Source organism: Peromyscus californicus, unplaced genomic scaffold (genome assembly GCF_007827085.1).
Source record: "Peromyscus californicus insignis strain IS unplaced genomic scaffold, ASM782708v3 Scaffold_18__1_contigs__length_77618521, whole genome shotgun sequence".
In the NCBI taxonomy this organism is placed as follows: domain Eukaryota; kingdom Metazoa; phylum Chordata; class Mammalia; order Rodentia; family Cricetidae; genus Peromyscus; species Peromyscus californicus.
The window spans coordinates 69,244,258-69,263,832 of NW_026294480.1; the positions used below are offsets into that span (position 1 = coordinate 69,244,258).

The 19,575-nt window shown below is 39.4% G+C and overlaps 1 protein-coding gene and 1 long non-coding RNA gene across 12 annotated transcripts in view; one reads left to right on the forward strand and one right to left on the reverse strand.

The window, feature by feature from the left end:
- Positions 1-3,841, forward strand: part of LOC128113754 (uncharacterized) — a 67,679-nt gene extending 63,838 nt beyond the window's left edge. For 3 of the 7 annotated variants that reach the window (XR_008219621.1, XR_008219624.1, XR_008219625.1), the window contains one exon: positions 1,407-3,055. This is a non-coding gene — a long non-coding RNA (uncharacterized LOC128113754). Of the gene's footprint in view, positions 1-1,406; positions 3,056-3,096 lie in introns of those variants that run through there. The other 4 variants (XR_008219622.1, XR_008219623.1, XR_008219626.1 and 1 more) reach the window with 2 other exon arrangements.
- Mef2c (myocyte enhancer factor 2C) overlaps positions 1-19,575 on the reverse strand; it is a 148,023-nt gene that overhangs the window by 27,587 nt on the left and 100,861 nt on the right. For all 5 annotated transcript variants that reach the window (XM_052743657.1, XM_052743658.1, XM_052743660.1 and 2 more), the window contains exons 4-6: positions 13,383-13,526; positions 6,060-6,246; positions 3,848-3,895 (exon numbers count right to left, since the gene is read on the reverse strand). In XM_052743657.1, the coding sequence (XP_052599617.1) occupies positions 3,848-3,895; positions 6,060-6,246; positions 13,383-13,526 (379 nt within the window). The remainder of the gene's footprint in view (positions 1-3,847; positions 3,896-6,059; positions 6,247-13,382; positions 13,527-19,575) is intronic.

Genomic DNA, 19,575 nt, shown 5'->3' on the forward strand with positions numbered 1-19,575 from the left:
CAATTAGACATTCACTTTATACAGTCTGAAATGAATGCATTATCTTTGAGAAATACAGAGCAAGGGCTTTTTTTAAAATTTAACATTACAGTTTTTGGAAGTATTCTCACTTTTTAGTTTATTAAAGCTTTATTATTTATTTAATAATAAAAGTTATTATTATTATTATTAAAGCTTTATATCTTAGAGATTGGTGTTTTATTCAGGGAGCAAACATTTACTGGACATCTGCTGTGTGCTTTTAAGTATTGAGCTGAGACACAAACAAAGACTGGTCTGCCCCAAACAGCAGTGTCCAGGACAAATGTGCACAGAGACTGTAATCACAGTGCAAAGGAGCATTTAATGTCAGTGTAGGATGCCCTGGAAGTACAGAGGGGAGGTACAGGACTCTGGAAGGTTGAACTGGATTCTGAACAAGGACAGACAGTGCTCAGGAGCACAGAGCAGGGGGAGGAAGAAGAGTTAGGAATGGGCAGGTGGGAGGAGAGGAGGGCTTCACACTGCCCTGGGGGGGACGGTATAGTGAGGCAGTTAGAAGCACGGACTCTGGAGACAGACTTCTGGGTTTCTACGTTAGGCCATTAACTAGCTTCTCCATGCCTCGGTTTACCCATATGTAGAGTTGGCACAATGGCAGCATCTGCTTTAAAAGACAGCTACAAGGTTGGTTGAGTCACATTTTTTTGTCATGTAAAAGAATGCATATTATGAACTATTCAAATGTTTGTTATTAGTGAAGGTGGAGTACAAGACGCTTTTGAGGGCCATGACAGAAAAGAGCGCAACCCTGGGCCACAGATAGAAGGCTCTTGGGTAATTGTGTAAGAGCTTGGAACTCATTGAGTTTTATGCATGCAAATGATAACATGTAATTAGTGTGAGGCTTTGAGAAAGACTGATCAGCCACAGAGAGACTATGGGGAATGTGACATGGAACGGAAAGGTGGGTAAGGAAGCTTTGGAATCAGTCTGGGGGAAGTGCTGTGAGTCTGAATCAGGACATTAGGATAGTTATGGAGGGAGAGGGGTTAACCTAGGAAGTACCTTGGAAATAGAGTTAACGGGACTAGGTGGCTCACAGAATGACTACATAATAGCTCCCAGACTAGGTGGGAAAGTTACTACATGTACCCAAGCCCAGCCGAGAAAGAGAATGCTTGTCTATTTGACTGTATTTTTAAGTCACACAGTAAGTCACAGTCAATGTTACTGCCTCCCCTAGTGAAACTATACCTTTGCTGTTTTGTTTGTGTGTGTGTAACTAGTTGAGATGATTGGATTTTGAAAAGTAAACAACAAAGGTTTCAAATATTATTTGGCCTTAAAGGTTCTAACTCTGAGGTCTTGAGTTTAAATAACAATGTTAAAACTTTGGAGGATATCTTTTGGTCATTTTGCTTTAGTTTTCTTCAGTGAGAATGCAAAGACTTCCTGGCTGGCCTTGCTTCCCCTCGGTGCTATGTGATTCTCTGACATCAGTGCAGATATATTCAGCCTTGACATGCGATCCTGGCTGGCATGAAAACGAAGGCGAAGATGAGTGAGCTCACAAGCGGGCCATGGCTGTGCTGAAGACTAAATGGTGTCTGCAACAGGTGCTCCTCGGAACCAGGGTCAGAAAGGACTGCTTCCTCTGTTTAAAAAAATGGCTAAGTAACTTTTACACGTAGAAACTACGAAATTGATGCATGTGTGACTAGGAAATTATAGGAAATTATATTCAATAATAAGGTGCAGTCACAGTTTTCCCTCGGTTCCTTCTATTTCTATCTCTGTGTATGCACATTTTGGTGTAGGCTTGGGCATGAGGTCAGTGCCACCATCAATGTGGGGGGAGCAGCCTCGAGAACTGGTCCTTGCTTCCCACATGTTTGACAGAGGCTTTCCTGTTGTTCTCTGCTGTACATGTTGGACAAGCTGGTCCAGGAGCCTTAGGATACTGTCCTGTGTCTGCCTCCCATCCTCCACAGGAACACGGCATGATTACAGACGCTTTGATGCTCAGACTGTCGGGCACGAATGGCAAACATTTACCCTCTGAGCTGGATCCCCAGCCTGGCAAACACTTGCCCACTGAGCCATATCGACAGCCTGATTCCTTCTATTTCCAGATATAAGGTGTCACGTGCCTAAGGCATATGTTCAGAGGTGGTGGGATGAGTTGGTTTAACTCCTGAGATTTTTTTCTAATGGTTTTACACTCTGTATATTGCAAACTTTTATATTTTAAAGACAGAATATCTTCTTTATTCTTGGAGAATGATTAAATTTAACAGGCTGTCAGGCAATTAACAATAACAGCAGAAGTGAACAATCAAACACTTCTTATTTTTAACATCAGATTATAAAGCATCATTGCTATTAAATAGTAACAAGAGACCATTTGCATCAAAGTTTAGTAACCCAAAGTTTTGTTTGTCCCACATTTACAAAACAAAAACAAAAAAGCATTTTTCTTAATGTTTACTTCCAATACTGGCTGTTCCTTTAATAGTAACCAAGCTGGCTTAGTGAAATAGTAGACAAAGTCATGACATCTAGACTACTTTTCTTGGTCCCTGTGACTCCCCTGCCGGCCCACCACTGACTCTAACCAGTGTGTGGCTGGGACTTCTACCTAGGAAACACTTGTCTGGGCCTTTTCTGGTTCTTGAATTTTGATATTACTCATTGCAAAGTATTTTCTGCAGAGAAAGAAATCAAATATGACAAATTCATTGTGTGGGAAAGTACTGTTGAATTTACTTACTAGTTTGGCTCTATCTAATCTTTAAAAATTTCTATGATAGGGAACTACGGTTATTCCTCCTTCCTATCTACTCTCTGGAAGTTCTGATATTTCTGCATCACTCATTGAAGTAATAAAAAACCAAAACCCAGAAGAAACACCACCTCCAATAGGTGTATGTATAAAAATGTTTTTGTATGCCAATTTTCCTTATCTTCTTTCTTATAATTAGCGTGCTATTATATTTGACCCTAGCACAATGTTTTAATTAGGCTGTCCATGCATATTTCAATAAACTTGATTTTTTTGACACTTCAAACATAACCTTGTGTCACTCATGCCTGCCTCCTATTTTAAATTTATAGCATGTTCCAGCTGTAGAAATTACCATGGTTACTTCTTACGCTGATAGTAAACGAGAGTTGGCACTTAAAAGTACTGTGCTATATTACGTATCTGCATTGACATGGACATCAACATCTCAATAATTCCAACATTATAAATTAATATGGGAACCTGAAGAAATGTGACTATGAGACAATTAGTCACTGTTGAAGATATTCTAAAGAGATGAAATGTATGTAAAGGTTTTTGCGGCAGCATGGTCTACTGATGTTAATGCCGAATATGGTTTTACTACAAATACTGTTGAATGGTTGCAGTCTTACTCCTGCTGTCCTCTTTAGGAATGGACAGGATATCAGTACTTTGAGTGAACATGATTGATTCAATTAGGAACTGATGAACAGAGAACATGAGAAGTATGGCTTCCCTAAAACACTCTTGTCTAAGAGTGGTATCAGGGACTGAGGTGATCTGATCAGAATCTACAGTTCTCTGCAGACCAGCTATGTTATTTTGTTCTTAGACTTCTCTTACTGCAGAAGAGACACAAGGACACTGTCTTCATTAACACACTGGACATGACAGGTGAGGTTTGTGACCGGTTCGCCTTGGCTAAAGCTGTCCCAAGCAAGACTCCATCTAACACACAGTTCCTTTGTCAGTCACTGTTCAACCACCCCTCCTTCAGAAGGAGCTTTCGAGTTTCTTGGAAATCACCCACAGACTGAGGCCAGTGCCACATGCTGCGGCGCCGCTGAGATCTGTGCTTACCTGCGCTGGTGCCTGCACCGGATGTGAGGTCTCCACCCATCAGACCACCTATGGAGTAAAGAGGAAGATCAAAAGGAGAAAGGCGAAGGGCCAATGGGACAGAGCACAGTGCCTCTCCTGAGAGGTGGTCTTAAAACGCTCTACCTAAGCCGCGAGGGCTGACATTTGTTTTATGGTGACATGCTGTGCTCAAATGTTAAAAATACATTCACTCACTGACATTTTGTGGAATTTTTTTTCTAGGAACGATTACATTAGAAAACTACAGTCTGTGAATAGTCTATGCATTATTATTTTCAGGTCTAGTTTTCTCCTAAAGAGGTACTTCACAGTAAATAAAAAGAAAACCCCACTTCATTTCTAACATATGCCTTGATAGCCACATGTCTGATGTCTAGTTTCTTTCTAAATATATTCTGCAGGATTAATTTTGTGCAATAATATTAATTGAATATAAATTTTATTTTCTCGTAAGTTGACTAATATTTCTAGTGGAATTTTACTTCATGACGTGAGACACAAGCTTTCATTGCCACAGATTTAAACACATGCTAAAATTCATTGCTGAAACCGTGGGCTGACAAGGTGGTTCAGCAGGTTATGGCAGTTACCACCAAGCATGACGGCCTGTGCTCCGTCTCCTGGACCCCCACACTGGAAGAGAACTAACTTCTGGACATTACCCTCCTGTCACCACACTTGGGCAATGGCACTGGCATGTCCCCTTGGAAATTAACAAATAAGTAAATAGATAAGTGTGATAACAGCTATGTTTCTTAGTAAGGGTTGTGATCTTTCAGTAAGTCGGAATATAATTAGTATTTTTAAATTTTAAAGAACAAGATCTAGAAGAATAGTGGCAATAATCATCTAATTGAGAGTTCTTAGTTCTTTCTAAGTGATACTTTATTGTTATTACTTGGTTCCAGGTTTTGGAATCAGAAAATATGTTTATTATATTTTAAGAAAATTGTTGCTATTTCCCACCAAACACAGTTTTGAAGACAAAGAATCAAATTTAAAACAATAAATGAACATGAGTTACCAAATAGGACATTCAAATACATCTGATCTGAATATGACCCAAAAAGAATTTATATGGCTATTAAAATTTATATAAAATTTCAATCATATTTTAAAAGAGAAAATGGCACAGTGAAGTCTTTTGTACATACTTCTCTGGTTCAAGATTTATAAAATCTTCTAGAGGAAAAAGTGCTTCCATAAATAAGCTGCTCTTAGTACAGTTAAATGTGCCTTAGCTATTGAAAGTACCCTGTGGAGTGCTTCTTTAAAACCAGAATGTAAATACACAATGGACTGCTGTATGAGATTAGAAATACAATTATTTTTGATGCTGCTTCTGGAACTATGAAGGAATGGCTTAGTTATATTCAGTACACACTGACTTAGCTCCCACTGTGAGCTTGGCAAATCAAATGGGCATTCTTCCTTTCAAGATTCTTCAAGTCCAGTGGAGAAAAAGACACATATTCAATACAGTACATCATAACATATTTAGCTGGATTCACATACTCAGAATGACTGTTTTTTTTTTTCTGAGCAATAATTTTATGTCCCTAGGTCATTGTGAATTGAACAGCAGTAAGGATTTTTCATAATGCAGAGGCAAATCTGTGGTGAGTGTATCTGAGTATGTGACATGCTCTTAACTGTGTTTCTGATTCAGCTGTGTTCTTATTCCATACTCCTTACAAGCCACACTAGTGTATCACACAGTTCCTTTCTACCTTATATTCGTTCTTGGATAAGTTGTCTCAAAAAAATTGATCCAAACAATTACGTAGAGGGACAGATGTTATCGGAGAACACAGAGAATAGTTCCATGTAAGAGGTGACACTTCCGTAGGAAGAGAGAAAATGATATTTTATGCAGACGAGACAAGGCACAAAAGTGTGTAGACTAGATTTTTGACACACTGTTTGATAAAGTATGTGGTTAAAATATAGCCACTGGAGGAGATATGTGACAGCCAGGAAAGACAAAGGGTGGGTTAAGAAATATGTTGAAAGATACTAAGTTCTTCTCTGAAGAACTTAGACTCTGTCAGAGAGTAGGTTAGTAAGGTGTGGATGGTGAGAGATGAAAGGATAAACATGGGAAACCAGAGTGCACTTCCTAGGTAAGAAAGCCTTCGCTAGAAGGCTCCTTCCAACAGCTTGTTAACATTACGTCCTCTGAAGGACATACCTGTGTTACCTGCACTTGGAGGTCTATGTGTTACGCCAGGAGACATACTATTCCTCTGCAGAGAAGGGTGAGCCAGTGGCAGAAGGTTGGGGTTTCCCAGTGAGCTGACAGGGTTGCTGTATACCAAACTGTTATGGCTGGACACGGGGATGGAAACCGGCATCTCAAAGTTGGGGGGTGGAACAGCCTGTGGAGCAGAAACGAGGGGAAAGCCATGTAAGTAAGACAGAAGGATGCTATTGGGGCATCCAAGGACAGACAGCACGAGCGTCTCCAAGAAAAGCTCCACATTCTAAACCATGCAGTGTGTAGATTACCGTCAAGACAGGGTCTCAAGATGTGCAATCATAAATTGATTTCTTCACTGTGCTTAGAACTCTTTCTTTGCAACACTTAGAAAAGGTTTCACTTCTGTGTGAAACAAAGCCCCGTTTCATTAGGCTCCATTGTCTTTGAATTCCATTCTATGAAGTAATAATTATTCATTTGTGATATCTGAATCTGGTGCCAGAAATGACTGTAAGATCAAAGGTACATGACTGTGATGACTTCACAGAGAAAAGGGGGGGGGGATTAAAATGCAAACCAGATCCTTCGGTTTAATTGCTTATTGAAGCATATTTATGCAGAAGTTTAATGATATAAAATCATCTTCAGGCCTGTGAATAGCACATATAGTTTAATTATTATTTTTAAAAGTCTGTCTTTTAATAGCAACTCAAAAGATAATAGGCATTTTAAGGTACAGGTTTCAGCAGAGTACGTATCACTCACTAGCTCATATTTTAAAGGGATAGCTCAAAAATATGCAAAGCTTCACATTTTGCTGTATAGGTACTACCCCTGCCACATGGCAAGGTCCATATCTCAAATGAGAGAGTTGGCAAATATTTGGGGAGCTGAAGCTGTGCGGATGTCTAATTAGAGTGGTCCAGGTTCCAATTATTGATTTTTTGCTATTATTTTGGCAATTTAAGCAAAATTCTGTTTCCGTTTCTGCTTGCAGGAGCTCACCATAGTTGTAAACACCCGTTTCTTTCCCCTTTTGTTAGCATTACAAACGCTGACAAAATACTGTTCAAATGCGTGCCAGAGGACTCACGGTGTCAAGGCACACAGCACTTATAGCGAAACGCTGCACGTGTGTGTGTCCACACAAAATACTGTTCAAATGCGTGCCAGAGGACTCACGGTGTCAAGGCACACAGCACTTATAACGAAACGCTGCACATGTGTGTGTCCACACAAAATACTGTTCAAATGCCTGCCAGAGGACTCACGGTGTCAAGGCACACAGCACTTATAGCGAAACACTGCACGTGTGTGTGTCCACACAAAATACTGTTCAAATGCGTGCCAGAGGACTCACGGTATCAAGGCATACAGCACTTATAACGAAACGCTGCACATGTGTGTATCCACACAAAAGATACACATCAGCCCTCTGAGGTTTTCAATAAGAAGTTGCCCAAGTTTCCATGCATGTTTATTCCTGGCTCAGCTGGTTTGCTATGATTGCTTTGAGTTTTACTAGTTTTTTTTTCCCCCCCCTTTGGAGTTAACATCAACTATCTGTGACTGGTTGATTGGCTGGCCTGCATCGTACTGTGTGTCTGCAGTAATTCTATGTTTATGTTGTTGATACCTATATTGTGTCTCTGTTTATGTTTATGCTCTCTCATAGTCTTCACTTAATGTTTTTATTTTCTTTCAGGTTATAGAAATGCTAATACTGATAAAAGCAAACATGTTATAACTTCCTTCAAAATGACCGATTTTTCACTGTTTCTAAGGGAAATAAACATGCTCAAAGTGACATGGTAATACATCTGTCTTTTAGGCCATTTATGGGTTGTACACAGGCTAACAGAAAAATGATTTTTGGATAAACTCTGCGAGAGTGGAATATAAATGCATGGTAATATATCAAAGCATGGATATATGCCCAAATATCCAAAGTCCTGTTAAACAAGAAAGAATATTAATGTCCGCTGTAAGGTAAATGTCTGTAGAGTGGTAAACACATCCCTTTCCTGACATGCCAAATGAGAATAGAAGTTGCCTGTGGAAACAGTATGGTAAGTGCTAAGCAGCCTCAGCCATCAATTCTCTTTCTCTCTGCCCTGGGTTCCAGATATATCAGTCAGGCTTTCTGGCCACGGGTGCATTCCACAGTGGCAGCCCCAGCACAGAGTGGAGTAGAGAGACCAGGGCTCGCCTTGCAGCAGGATTCTTCTTACTAGACCACAGCTGTATTGTGGGGGCTGCTCCCGGAAGTCCACAGCATGACACACCTTTGAGTGGCTCTCTTGTCGCACCCCGCTCTAGTGATTTCTTCTCCTCTTGTGTCATTAGGTCTGCGGATAACAGCAGCTTCTAGGCTCCAAGTCCTAACGTACTTTACTACTCTCCCGTGTTCCCTTTAACTCCGTCTACATGCGTAGTTCTTTTAACAGTCTCTTTTCAGCTGTACTCTTGAGTTTGGCACTTGTGGCTGGCTGTGGCGTTAGATCATGATATCAGCTCTACAGATTTGGAGTGGGGACATTTTGGAATTCTGGGTGGCCATGTGAACATCCTCATTCCCAGCACCATCATGGTGACTCCTGAAGTTGCTTCCTAATAGATCAACCCCCTCTGGGCCTCGTCTTTCTGCTTTTTACTTTCAACACACAGCAATCAGGATTCTGATCCTTTAAAGTACACATTAGACAACAGCATCCCTCTGCTCAAGTCCCCACCAGTGTGCCACATGATTAACAAACTAATACAACTAAGGCCTTGGGAAACAAATTTTAAAGACTCCCTTCTTCCATATTTACTCAAAAGTCCATACTTTAAAACTGTTCTTGATTCTAAATGTTTTAATATGTACTCATTGTTCCTACTTATAAATATTCCACTTCCATGGGGTCCCTAAGAATCGCTACAGAGCTCAGTCTCTCCTCATATTGAATAGAATATTGACTTTGTCTCACTAGAGGGCCACATTCATCTCTCTTTCCCTAAGAGATTATAGGCACATTACTGGAGGTAATTAAAAATTATGCAATGAATTCTGAGGTATCCTACCAACCAGTTCAGTGAAAGTCATTAAACTCCTTTTTTCTTCTAAGCATTACCCTAAAGAATTACTGAGTTTCTAGCATATTGGACCATAACAACTTGAAGAGGATCATTGTAAAACTCATTTGCGATTGGCTGACTGGTAGTTAGACATATTCCAATATCAGAGCGGAGCTAAACAGTTTTGAACTTACAATGTACACCAACATCACTGGTGTACTCTGTGGTTTCTTTCCCTGCTTCCAGCCATGTCAGGAACTCTCTCCAGGGATTAGAAAGTAGATCACAAGCTTAAAATGACCACATTGATATGCTGTCTTAGCAAATCAAGATTAACCTTTTCCCAAGAAATCTCAGCTGCAGCCCCACTTGTGTCTCGAGTGCCACTGACCCAGGAAGCCATTTAATACCCCTGACCCCAATTTCCTAATCCGTGGGGAGAGATGGTTGCACAGATAAAGACACTGAGCTTTTCTGAATACTTGGAGAGTAACTCGTATGTTTTGAAGAAATTTACCTTACTCTTTTCCTTCTTGACTTTTCAAAATTAGGAACCTTTAAAAGATTTATATTAAAACATTTGGGTTCAAAAACAGAAGTTCCCCCAAAGGTAGTTCCATCATGGTAGTATTGAAATGCTTAGAACACTCAATTCTGGAAAGTAGAGTTTGGAGGGATCAAAGTGTTGTGAGTAGGCCTGACTATCTAACTTAGGACTCAAAGAACAGGGAGATGAGCCATTGCTTTAAGCATGTGAAGGACTTAGAGACTTATAGCCCCACAACACAGCAGCAGGGCACATAACCAAGCCCATCTCTGTGACAGTATGCAGGTGGTCCTTGTCTTAAGTGATGTAGAAATGATGGCTGGGAAGCTTGAGGCCACTGTCTCTGAACAGTGGTCACGGTTCTTGAGGTATGAATTCTTAGTTAGGAGGGCATCTGAACTCCTAATCTCCTCAAACTTTTCACCCAGAAAAGTCCAATAAAAATCAAATAATGCATCTTTGATAAAATATTTATTTCAGTTAATGGGCCTTCCTTTGTTTATGTGAACAACTGAACCAAATCCTCTGTTTTGTTGTTGTTATTTTTCCACTAATCAAACTATTATGACTAAGCTCCAGAGTTCCTAGTAGAGAAAACAACATTGGACAAGTCTAACCGCCAATACCCCAGTTTCTCCCTGGCTTCCTGGTAGTTATAGCACACACCTGTTCACTCCCCGTGTCTCCTCAGGGTACAGTGATTCATCACTGAGCATCTGTCCTCACTTTCCCTGTATTCAATACTCACACAATTAAGTATGGGTGATTGCGTGGTCACCCAGCCCAACTTCACTGTGTTCACTTCGCACCTTCAATACCCTGGGTGCTTCTCACCCTGCTATGACGTCATCATCTCTGTTAGTTTCCACCCACCTCCTCTTTCTTGAGCTTTACCAACTTGTCCCCACCAGACCTATGTGTTCAATCTTTTCCTTTTTTCCAAGCATTCTTCCTTTGTATATAAATCATTTCTACTGATTTTCACACAAATTCTATTGCTGATTCTAGGTACAACATCATGTCTGTCTCTTTACAGTCTATCATTCTGAAGGAAATATGGATATTTCTTTCCATTTTCTCTCTTCTCATTTCCTCTAAAGCAATTTTGCTGCTACTGTTATCCATGCAACCCTTTTGCTTATCCCTGGTTCCTCTAATGGAGCTGTTTTTGCTTGCCATGATTCCCAGCATGAACTGCAGCAAACCCAGCAGGAGGAAACGCTGGTCGACAAGATTCCAAATCACCCATGAATTATTTCATGTAATTGAGGAATATGGGCATAAATTATATTACTCCAACAGGTGACTTCAGTATTAAATTTTCTATTTTAAAAAGGAAATGCTTCACACTGGTTCTTTGAAATAGAAAAACAGTCTTGTAATGTTTTTAAAGAGTTCAAGACACTCTTTGCACACAAAGGGCAGAGTGTCCTTGCCTTGCCATAAATGTTTTAGCAGCTGTGGAAATGTTCAACAAAACGGACTTCCAGCAACTGAGAGCAATGTGTGAAAGCTGGGCTTCTCACTGCGGACACTGAGACACTCAGTAAGACACGAAGATTCTGTGGCACAGCCTGAGGCCCCGTGGCTCCTCTTTGGTGTTCTGCCCAAAGGCTCTCACGTGCTTTTCACCTCCTGCAACACATCCTTGTACCTCTTAGAAAATCTTGTGTCTTGATTTTGGAATTTTCACAAGACAGGGTAAAATATCTTGAGGAATCTAGGTGGCTATCACATCTTTCCCTTCAAAATGTGGGGCAACTGATCCATAAATACCCTCTGAAACTTTGGGGGTTCAAATTTTCTTCACATTCAGGCTCATCTTTGCTGAAAATGGCCAGCAATCTGGAAGGTATTTGTATTTTTCTGATCTGGGCAGAGTATTCCTTTGACTGAGGCATTACCTCACAGGCTTACATTTAAACCTTTGTGCGCATCGCTTTCAACAGACTTTTCTGTAGCTAGCAAGAGAAACTCAAGCTCTAAGAACTAGATGTTGAAGCAAAGGAGCTGTTTATTTCTCTTTAAAATAAATTTTGATGGACATTTTATCATTTAAGGATTTTGCATACAGTTAGCAAGCATATACGGATTCCTTTGATAAGTAAAACACTGTGAACATGTGTGGAACACTGGAAGGTAACAAGACCTTTGAGACTAGGAGGGTATATGGGAAGGTTTTGGGGAAGGAAAGGGAAGGGAGAAACGATGTAATTATATTATAATCTCAAAAAAGATTTAAAATATGAAACTTAAAAAAAGAAGCTGTATTGCTGACACTATTTCATTTAGCAAAAAGAAAAAGTAAGCAGCCATGAAGACAGAGTTTCTAATAAGCACAATCTGGCAAATAAACATTAAAGGGTTTATTTCAACCTGTAAGGGCTGAGTGTGCGCTGTCTGGGGCAATGCATCATAAAGGGTTCATTTCAACCTGTAAGGGCTGAGTGTGCGCTGTCTGTGGCAACGCATCAACTTACTTTGTGAGTGCAGTGTGGATACGGTTTACAGCTTTTTCACCTCAACTAGCTACATGTATAATAAACAAAGCCCATTTTCACTGCAGATCTATTTTTAATACTCAGGTTTGAGCTGCTTTGCTAACTTATCAGGAATGTACTTTTCTGAAAAGAAAATTATTTATTTACTGAGAAGCTTGTGTACAAATTAGATTCAGGTACTAATATTATTCATAGCATGTGAGCCTGGAGTATAATCCTGTTATGCTACAGAATTAACAATGCTTGATGGATGACCAAATCCAACAATAAGGTAGCCATTTGGTCCTATACATCTGAACAAACAAAATAATACATGCACAGTTATTTGTCTTAACTATCTGGCAAGGCATTGATTGTTAGAAAATTTCTGAATCGGTTAAGACAAAATTTAGCCAAAAGTTAAAGCATGGAACATGTTGGTGGAGGCAAAGCAGATAATATTCTGATATAAGCTCTGAAATCACACAGACGTTGGAGTCTTACCGTTAGGTTTCATGCAGTCTGTTCCCTGCGGCGCGTTAGCTTTAGCCCTTCCGTGCTGTTGTTGAGTTTCATGTGTACGGGAAGGGGCTAATGTGTCATTCAGAAACCAGCCTTTGCTTAGGTCATGACTGTCAGTGGACACGAGGGAAGGCTAGTTCCACTCACGTCTCTGGTCTCTGCATAGAAACCTTGTGCAGAAAGCCACTGTCGTGTGGTTTTACTGTACTATGATCTGTGGGAGAACTTCCTGGCGCAAAGGCTGTGTACATTTGGGGCATGTCATGTAGATGTTTTTCTCTTTTTCCTGTGAGCTCTTCTACCTCAGAATGAACTTCTCCATGGCAACTCTTTGAGATTATGTAATTTCAGTATCCCATAGGGGTTGCTTTCTAAATGCACTGCCCGTGGGATGAGATGGCCATTTTATCTGACTTTGCAATGCTTCTTAGAGCAAGCCATCACCGAGAGGGTTAAGGTATGTTACTGTAGCAGTTACCAGCAGATCAGCCATCTACCTTTGGTACTTACAGGAATTTTATGACTCTTGATCATATTATCAAATTCTTCATTAATTTTTTTGTATTTTTCTTCAGTGCGTGGGGTGAGTGCATAAGAGGAGTCAGGATCAGGGCTTTCACAGCCTTTGTTTTCTTTCTTGTTCAATGCCTGCCAGGTTCAGAGAAATATCAAGAGTAAAAAAAAATGAAGGGTGTTTGGAGTACTTACACACAATCTTTGCCTGCTGATCATTAGATCAATATCTTCGTTAATTTTTCTGTACTTGTCCTCAGACTCAGGGCTGTGACCTACTGAATCGTCCGCATCGGGATCTGGGCTGTCACAGCCATTAAGGCCCTTCTTTCTCAATGTCTGAAATACATAATGTGGAAAGTTCAAACCTAGACAAAGGCTGCAAGAGACATTTAGGGGTGTCATAGAAAGTCAAGCTGTCCAGCATTTCAGATTATTATATATGTTAGACTACGAAAAGAAATCACAAGGCGAGACTAAGCCATTTCAACAGAGTGCTCATCAATAGTTTAAAAAAGGAACAAGGAACTCTCTTGTTTGCAGCTAAATTCAGTCAACGAACAAAGATGAAATCTCTTGATAGGGAATTCAGACAGAAATAAATAATGAAAAACAATTACAACCCAACACAATGTGCGAAGTACAATGCAATACAATACTCTTTTCCCACAGAAATATAAGCAGTCAGGATGTTACACAATGAATTCAGAATTTGAGATGAAAAAAGCAGAAATGCTGCAAACATTATCTCTGGGTTTAGCATAGTGGTTGGCATTATTGTTCCATTTCACTCCTGGCACTTGACGGCAAAGGGGTATCAGAGAAGCCAGCTAATCACCAAACACTTACGAGGAAGAAGCTCATTTGGAAGAATTATTTTTGCTTGTTAGAGTTCTGTGCAAGTGTGAGATTCTGTACTGAAATTTCCAGTATTGAGAAATTATCTTCCTAAACAGGAGCTAGAGGCAACACTGGGATGGCTGAGCTCAGGGCTTCATTATCCTGAGCTGAGTAAGGAAGACGGCACTGTACATAGTCAACCAAATCAGTAGTTATCCAACAGCAGAACCGCCTGGTTTCAGCCAAATAGGGATGAGCCCGAGACTCTTCTGACACGTGAGAGTGAAGTCAGCGGCTTAGCGCCAGTCTCCTGTCTCCTGATGTAGTCGACTCTAGTCTGAGCTGTCACTAAGGAATAAATACTAATAAAACAGTGGAAAAGTATGAGTCAGGAGTCCTGAATTTTATTCTTTGTAAAAAACATGGTTTTCCACGAAACTATGTACAGTCCAGTGGACAGAAATAATATTGTGGTTTTGAAGATCATAAAAATTTTGATTAATCATACAACTTGACATGCTAATAATTAAGAGTCTCACACACTATTTATTTTTCCTGGTATTACCAGGGTTGGTTACAAAGAGATGCGCAGCTATCTGTCTATCTGTCTCTCACTAATGGGAAGTTCTGCAGTGCTGATCCGTGTTAAATACAGAACTCGGATACAAATAAAGCCAAAACTGAAGCACCCAGTCAAGGGTCTGAAAGCTGAGATAACACTCCATCCTTAATTCATGCATTTGAGGAAAACAAAATGATGTCACTTCCAAGGAAATGTCCAGCTTTGATTCTTATCAGTGTGTAACAAACATAATGTTACTTCAAATTACTTTCTGAGGCATTGAAGGCTTGTACTTAAAATCAAACTGAGAGCTATCATTTCTCATACAGCTAGGATATAATGCAGCTCTGTAAATATTTATTAATGTTATAGTGGTATAATATAACAAACATATGGTTGCAGTTTATTATGTGATAAGATGTTTGAATATTAAAATGAATATTTTGACACAAGATGGTAAAATATATATTTGTAATCTTGGGGAATTTTCAATTGGTGGGGCCACCTGTCCCCTCTCATGAGTCTATACAACCCTAGATTTTGGTCTAGAACCAGTACCCATCAAGAATTCTTACAATCACACTAGAAAGGACATCACAAAACTCTAGAATGATAACTGCATTTACTAACTTCTTACATTTCAAACTCTTTTGTTAGTATTATCTCAACCATACAAATGTTCTGCTTGTGCTATTAGCATGTGATTTTGCTTTGGCCTCTACAGATTCTTGAGCTTTTAGGGAAACCGAGTGTCTTGCATTACAGTCCATATGTGTGTGCCTATGTGTACCTCGGTGTGTGTGTGTGTGTGTGTGTGTGTGTGTGTGTGTGTGTGTGTGTGTGTGTGCCTGTGTGTGTATGTGCCTATGTGTGTGTGTGTTAAGAATTCACTTACAGGGCTGGAGAAATGTCTCATTACCACATAAGCATTAGGATATAGTTCTTCTAACCCAGACCAATATAAAGAGCCAAGCTTGATGGTGTGTAACCACAACTCCTCACCCTGGGGCAGGGTGGAGAAGGCAGATCCCTGGAGTTAACTGGCCAGCTAGTCTATCTGAATAAGTAAGCTTCGGCCTCAGTGAGAGACCCTTCCTTCCTCAAAAATTAAAGGTGGGGCATGGTCTAGAAAGGATATCTGATATCCATCTGTGGCCTTGACACACTCATGCACACACATGCATCCACATTCACATGCACACCTTCACATACTAACAAGCATTTGACATCAAACACACAAAACACATAGAACACACATAACAACTCGCACACATGGTTTTAAAAAAGAATTCACTTACAATAGAGAGAAAAGTGGGTAAGCTCAAGAAAATATCTAGTAGCTTTCAAAAGTTACATATTTATATTTCTATCAGGCACATTAAGATATTCTTATAAAAACCTTTAGCTTAAAGCTTCATACGATGTTAATTTAGAGTCTTACTAGACAGTGGATTTTTTCAATGTGTGTTTTACCCAATAAATCTTATTGTAAAAAGTACCGTTGTTTTGATATGTAGATTTCTGACAACAGAACGCAAGGGTTAGAAGAGGCCTATCAACTGTCATTACAATCCATCTGGCACGTACATGTGTGCTAAATATTCTCCCAAAGCTTTTGGGTGGGTAGATACTGTGGCTTATGAAAATTCAAATACTGCTTATATTTCATCTAAATACCTCTACAAATGTTAACTCATTCTGTCTCAAAAGTGTTTCATGAAGTTAGGAAACCGTATGAGAGATCTCCCTCCAACCGGTACTGCTAATCATGGCAGCTGGAGTTTTGGTCACTGCTTGGGGACAAAGAGGAGTGGCTGACATTTCCCTGTTGAAGTTTTTGCTTTTAAGAAATGAGGAACACAAATTTTATCTCTTTGACTCAAATTCAACTGCAGCAGTCAACTCAACAATAGTATAAATTAAGTTGAAAATTTAATGAATTAGGTTTGGGGAAAAATTTAAGGATGAAAATATGAATAAATACCAGTACTTCCTAGACATGAATTTCTTTTTGAGACAGGATTTCATGTAGTTCAGGCTGACACTGAATTTGCTATATAGTTGAAATGACTGAATTTCTGATTCTTCTGCCTTTACCTTCCAAGTGCTGGATTACAGACATGAATTATCACTTTTGGTTTGTACTATGCTGTGGATCAAACACAGAGTTTTGTCCCGGGGAGGCAAGTACTCACTCTACCAAGTAAGCAATGCTCTAGTCCTTTTATACCAAATTTCAATGAAGAGTTGAGAGGTTTGTTGGTCAACAAAACACTTCATTTGTGGATTAAGAAACCAAAAAATCACTAGTCACTTTGTACCTGAAGCTTGATGTGAATAATTAAAAGCAAACAAAGCTGGTGGAATGGAAATGTAATGAGCTGGGGAAAATCAGCAGCCGATTTTCTCCAAATAAATTCTTCTTGTGTCTGATGACATTATCTTGTAATAAATACGACTGGTATGGAAGCAATGATTTAAGCTAAATTATTGTTATTTTAAAAAAAGAGCTTTTTGAGACCTGGAAACACAAAATCTGAGAGTAAATTAATATCGAGCTCTGAATGCCCATAATCACATAACCAGAACACTGGAAAAATTGTTCAAAAATATTATCCTCAGCTGAGTGCTTGCATAACATATTTCTGCCAAGAACAAATGATTATGGTGGAATTATAAAGCTTGGAAAATGGAAGTGGTGGCACAAACTTGAATACCATAGTGTGAATGCAGAACCAGAGGAACAGTTTTATCTTTATTATATTAAAATCTACAGCTGTTTGATGATGACAAAGGAACTACTGTTAGCCTCAGCCAAGTCTGTCTATTCACAGTAATGAATAGTCAATATGAACTAAAGGGCTTACTAAATGGATTCGAAGTGTATTCCTTTAGGACTTTTCTAGCAAAATCAAACTCTCTGCTGTTGGCCTTGAGAGCGTCTCTGATCTTTTTATAAGTGTGTCTGGACAGGTAATGTTGGCACTCCGACAGCCATTTTTTAATAGAAATAGAAGTCCTACAGATGGGATGCATGGATGGTGTCCCTCAGATGGTATTTTGAAGCAATCTTTTCCTGCATGCCAAGAGAAGGAAAGGTATCTACTGAAATCACCAACTTCTCACTACATCTAAAGAGACTCCACCCCCAGAGAACTCTGCAAACCTTCAGTGAGCCTGTATCCTGAAGCCAGCTTACCGAAGAGTGACACTTTGGGGCTAGATCAATTGACTGCAGAGGCTTCTGGGGTATATTCACAAAGTAGTGATTGTCACACAGTGAGCAGAGAGCAGCCGCTCTCAGAGAAGTAATTAGACTGACAGAAGGTGACATACCCCAAACAATAAATGGGAGAAGTCCAGGCAGGTAATTCAACCATCATGTGGCATCTCTACTCCCAGACATGTGGACATATGGACCTGCATTATTACATTTGTTCACCAGGAAAACCTGAAATATGTATAAACTGATGATGATAGATGGCAGGTGCTTCAACAATTCTAATGAAAGAGATGTAGGGTAACAGATTCCATTTCATTACTGAAAGGAATATAAATGAAAAAGAATACCACATGGAGCCTTATTTCTTGTCTTATGCATTATGTTATCAACTAGACAGTCTCTTTCCTATGCAATGATTTAAACTGACTTTTCCTTTTTAGCTATGTATTGTTTTAATTCTTAGTTTTCTTTTAAAAATCATCTCTTCTTAGTACAAAAGAGGTACCTAAATTATTGGTCCTTTTCAATTCCATGAAACTATATATCTCATCTTAAGGCGATTTAAGTAAAATGCTACATTTTTTCAAAAACTACCATCTCACATTAAAAGCTCAAACCAGCCAATTTCTCTCTGTCTATAGTTTCAGTTCTGAATAATGTATGTTTTCATTGTCTTCTAATTTTTTATCTGTGCCTAACTATACAGCTGAAATTTAAAACCCTTTTGTGAAAATCCCCAAATTACTCTCATTAACCTTTGTTAAAATCCAAATAATCACGCTTTCTTACATAATGGGCGCTTCCCTGACTTTAGGGTGTTCATGTGTCAAGAACATATGCAGGAATTATTACTGCTAGTTGCATGGATGCTGCGTTCACACCAAAACCAAGGAAGAAAGGCCATTGACTTAGGAGAGGCAGTTTTCTTTCTTCTGATTTCAAGTCTTCTGGGCCTGACCTCAGCAGCTGATGAGGACAAGCTCAGTGGACTTGAGCAGAGGAAGTCATGTAGGTATAGCAGGGTGAATGAAATGGATGCTGTGTGCGTGGACCCCCAACACCAGCTCAGGACACTTGGCCATCTGGGAGTGGCCACCCTAAGACGCGCCTGGAAATCTGTAATTAGGTCTATACATTCCAAGTAAAAAGCTCTAAATGGAGGTAAACAGAGCTCCATTTTGATTTCTAACAGAGCTCTTGGGCAGGGGAAGATGAAGTGCCAAGAAATTTCTCTGTAAGTTTTAATAAACAAAACTGTAAGCATTGTCTGTACCAAATTTACATATACCACGAATTCTTTTGTTCTAATTCCAGAAATGAAAAAGACAAGTCAATATACTGTGAATTTAGTACAATCAGCACTTTAGTCTTAATTAGATGAGTGAATCATATGGATGAAAAAATTAACTTGAAACAAATTATTTGTGGTGAAAATTTGAAAAAGTTGAAAATTTAAAACTATCATACTGTTTACCTCTAGATTAAGGTTAATTCTAAGCAAATCTTTTCTTCTACTGGTAAAAGATATGTGTGTGTGTGTGTGTGTGTGTGTGTGTGTGTGTGTGTAAGGAACTATAAATTTCAGTGTTTTTTGTTTAAGATTTTTTTTCTGTTATTTTAATTTTTAAGTAAATTTTTAATTAAAACAGAATTATACTTTCCCCCTTTTTCCTTCCCCTGCTTCTCAGGTACCCTCCCTCCAACTCTTCCCATGTACCCCTCTCAAAGTGATAGCTTTTATCTTTGGTTATTTTTACACACAC